This window comes from Lottia gigantea (assembly GCF_000327385.1).
Source record: "Lottia gigantea unplaced genomic scaffold LOTGIsca_143, whole genome shotgun sequence".
Classification (NCBI taxonomy): Eukaryota; Metazoa; Mollusca; class Gastropoda; family Lottiidae; genus Lottia; species Lottia gigantea.
Genome location: NW_008707672.1, coordinates 354302 through 358797, shown reverse-complemented (window position 1 = coordinate 358797; position 4496 = coordinate 354302). Strand labels below are relative to the sequence as shown.

Genomic DNA, 4496 nt, shown 5'->3' with positions numbered 1-4496 from the left:
TATTTTAAGTTGAATTCCCCCACGTTTATAAAATAACTACTTACCTTTATTTCCTTCAAATGTCAAATGAATAGTGTTTCCTTAAATTGGTTCGATTTGACCTTAAATTCTATTTAATAGCTACTTTCTAGCCTTCTCCCATCTGATTCAATAGGAGACTTTAGTTGTTGACAGTCTTAATACGAGCCCATCTATAGGTTGGTGTCCTCCCATTGGTTAGATAACCCAATAGTCAACTAGGCGTTAAATTGCGTCACTATCGCTAAGCATATTTTGTGATAGTAACGTTAAATGGTACCACAGACCTCTGATTGAAAATTTGAATTGCCATCGATACACATGAGAAGTTGAGAAAAACCTTTTTACAATTCCAAAGAGCTTGTAATATATCTGTAATAAGTTGAGTTCACTTTGATACTTCTACATTCTACCTTTCAAATTGATTAGTCTAAATGGGATTTGACAAACAAAGAACAAAACTTTTATGAAGAACGGGTATATATAATATTATATAATGTTCAAACCGATACGATGATCTAAAATAAAATACAAAGAATGAACACAGTAAATTATAAATGTGATTATTTATTCCAAAGACATTTTAGAACAAAGGATACATAACTTACTATTTTACAAATATGTGGGGATAATTTTGCATCATGTTCATACATTATTCAAACCAAAGTATTGTGTCATTAAACTCGGTTGCAAATAGTGATGTTCCCATGGTCGGCCACAATCGATTATCGTTCGTTAAAAGTCGGCAAACGATATGAAAAGTCAGTCATGATATTTTTTGTTTATTTTGTGTTAGTAATAATAAATTCTTATAATAAATAAATCTTTAACTTATAAGTTTTGATGACTAAAACTGTGAAATCCAGATGATTTTTCTTGAGGACTGAGTTTCGACACAGAAACAAATGAATCATGATTGTTACTATAAATAGTATCGTAGTCACAGTTTTTGCTGAATAAGGTATTATTTATGGATAGCAGACGACATGTCGAGGAATAGAATAGATATGGCCTATTAAAACGAAATACAACACTTTTATTTGAAACAATTTATAAAGATACTTTTTTGTGTTTTGTGTACATTGTAATCTGTATAGTTATCTACAGTGGCGGAGCCAGGTTTACGTCCCAGTCATTAGGATTGGGAACAGGCTTGCGCCTATGTTACACTCTCCTTAAAACATAGTACAAAAATAATGTATACAATATCTGCATTAGTAGGAAAAAGTATATATAATAAATCTGAAATGGTATTATTGAGAAATTTTTCATTTCAAGGGAAGTAACTAGTGTATTGTATTGCTTTAGAAATCCATCCAATGAATGTGGCTGACTACTGCAACACCACAACGCCTCACAGAATATGAACGTATGATAATCCAAGACAAATGTGTAAAGAAAGACAATGTTTATTTCAGTGCATTATAAACAGAAAAATGGCGTTCAGCAGACTTGAAAGCATAGTTTTAGGAATACAAGCATAGATTATTTGAGTTAATAATGATGTTATATTCTATCTTAAAGGTGATTGTAAAGAGGTTTCTACAATTTTGTATATAGGGGACACTGATAGCATCAATTTACTCCAGTCCAGCATATAATAACTAAAAAACATTAATATCATAAAAGTCATGAACGTTTTGCTAACTTTAGAATGAATTCGTTCTTCGATAAACTAGTCTCTTTTTTGCACACATTGAGTCAGTTTTGAATTCTGGATTAATGTACAAATATTGTTTGCTACTTGTCAAAATATTTACCGTCTCACTGTCAATATTCTTAACAATGTTCGTCACACTGTCACACTGTCAATATTCCTCACAATATTCGTCATACTGTCACACTGTCAATATTCCTCACACTGTCGTTATTTCTTCAAGCTGTCAATGTTTGTCACACTGTCACGCTGTCAATATTCGTCACACTGTCAATATTCTTCAAACTGTCACACTGTCAATATTCCTCACACTGTCGTTATTTCTTCAAGCTGTCAATGTTTGTCACACTGTCACACTGTCAATATTCGTCACACTGTCAATATTCGTCATACTGTCACACTGTCAATATTCCTCACACTGTCGTTATTTCTTCAAGCTGTCAATGTTTGTCACACTGTCACACTGTCAATATTCGTCACACTGTCAATATTCGTCATACTGTCACACTGTCAATATTCCTCACACTGTCGTTATTTCTTCAAGCTGTCAATGTTTGTCACACTGTCACACTGTCAATATTCGTCACACTGTCAATATTCTTCACAATGTTTGCCATACTATCACACTGTCAATATTCCTCACAATATTTGTCAAAATGTCACACTGTCAATATTCGTCACACTGTCAATATTCTTCAAACTGTCAATGTTCGTCACACTATCACACTGTCAATATTCCTCACAATATTCGTCATACTGTCACACTGTCAATATTCGTCACACTCTCAATATTCTTCAAACTGTCAATGTTCGTCACACTATCACACTGTCAATATTCCTCACAATATTCGTTATACTGTCACACTGTCAATATTCGTCACACTGTCAATATTCTTCAAACTGTCACTGTTCGTCACACTATCACACTGTCAATATTCTTCAAACTGTCAATGTTCGTCACACTATCACACTGTCAATATTCCTCACAGTATTCGTTATACTGTCACACTGTCAATATTCCTCACAATATTTGTCATAATGTCACACTGTCAATATTCGTCACACTGTCAATATTCTTCAAACTGTCACTGTTCGTCACACTATCACACTGTCAATATTCCTCACAATATTCGTCATAATGTCATAATGTCAATAGTCGTCACACTGTCAATATTCTTCAGACTATTTATGTTCGTCACACTGCCACACTGTCAATATTCCTCACAATATTCGTCACACTGCCACACTGTCAATATTCTTCAAACTGTCAATATTCCTCACAATGTTTGCCATACTGTCACACTGTCAATATTCCTCACAATATTCGTCATACTGTCACACTGTCAATATTCGTCACACTGTCGTTATTTCTTATTCTTCTTGAGACTTAATTAACAGAACATCAAAGTCTTAAACTTCTTTATTTTATTCAAGGGATATCATCCTCTAAATAGTTTCGGCCAGAATTTAATTTATATCATGTTCAGTTGGTAATATTATACTGGCAATATATTTCATATATTAAGCACGATCTGGAGTGGAAAATTAGGACTTCCATCTACAGCCTGTATCCACCATGTCAACACGCTCTACTTATAAACATAACACGATATAATGCCGTGCTTAATTGGCGTGAAACTCTGAGTAACAACATGATTCAAGTTATATCTAAATATTTCTATATCGCTCTACAATTGGTGTATTGAGTACTATTTTAACAGTGGTATTTCTATATCACTCCACAATTGATGTATTGAGCACTATTTTAACAGAGATATTTCCATATCACTCGATAATTGATGTATTGAGCACTATTTTAACAGTGGTATTTCTATATCACTCTACAATTGATGTATTGAGCACTATTTTAACAGTGGTATTTCTATATCACTCTACAATTGATGTATTGAGTACTATTTTAACAGTGGTATTTCTATATAGCTTTACAATTGATGTATTGAGCACTATTTTAACAGTGGTATTTCTATATCACTCTACAATTGATGTATTGAGCAGTATTTTAACAGTGGTATTTCTATATCACTCTACAATTGATGTATTGAGCAGTATTTTAACAGTGGTATTTCTATATCACTCTACAATTAATGTATTGAGCACTTTTTTAACAGTGGTATTTCTATATCACTCTACAATTGATTTATTGAGAATTATTTTAACAGTGGTATTTCTATATCGCGCAACAATTGATGTATTGAACACTGTTTTAACAGTGGTATTTCTATACCCCTCTACAATTGATGTATTGAGAACTATTTTGACAGTGGTATTTCTATATCATTCTACATTTGATGTATTGAGCACTATTTTAACAGTGGTTTTTCTATATCACTTTACAATTGATGTATTGAGTACTATTTTAACAGTAGTATTTCTATACCCCTCTACAATTGATGTATTGAGAACTATTTTAACAGTGGTATTTCTATATCATTCAACAATTGATGTATTGAGCACTATTTTAACAGTGGTATTTCTATATCACTCTACAATTGATGTATTGAGCACTATTTTAACAGTGGTATTTCTATATCGCACTACAATTGATGCATTGAGCACTATTTTAACAGTGGTATTTCTATATCTCTCTACAATTGATATATTGAGCACTATTTTAACAGTGGTATTTCTATATCACTCTACAATTGATATATTGAGCACTATTTTAACAGTGGTATTTCTATATCACTCTACAATTGATATATTGAGCACTATTTTAACAGTGGTATTTCTATATCACACTACAATTGATGTATTGAGCACTTTTTTTAACAGTGGTATTTCTATATCACACTACAATTGA

General features: G+C 32.3%; 1 protein-coding gene across 1 annotated transcript; it reads left to right on the top strand.

Moving 5' to 3' along the window:
- Positions 1-2481: 2481 nt before the first annotated feature.
- Positions 2482-4496, top strand: LOTGIDRAFT_140080 (hypothetical protein; the record flags this gene model as incomplete). Its single annotated transcript, XM_009050045.1, has 2 exons — positions 2482-2603; positions 3743-4496. The coding sequence occupies 2 exons, from the start codon at positions 2482-2484 to the stop codon at positions 4494-4496; spliced, it is 876 nt and encodes a 291-aa protein (XP_009048293.1).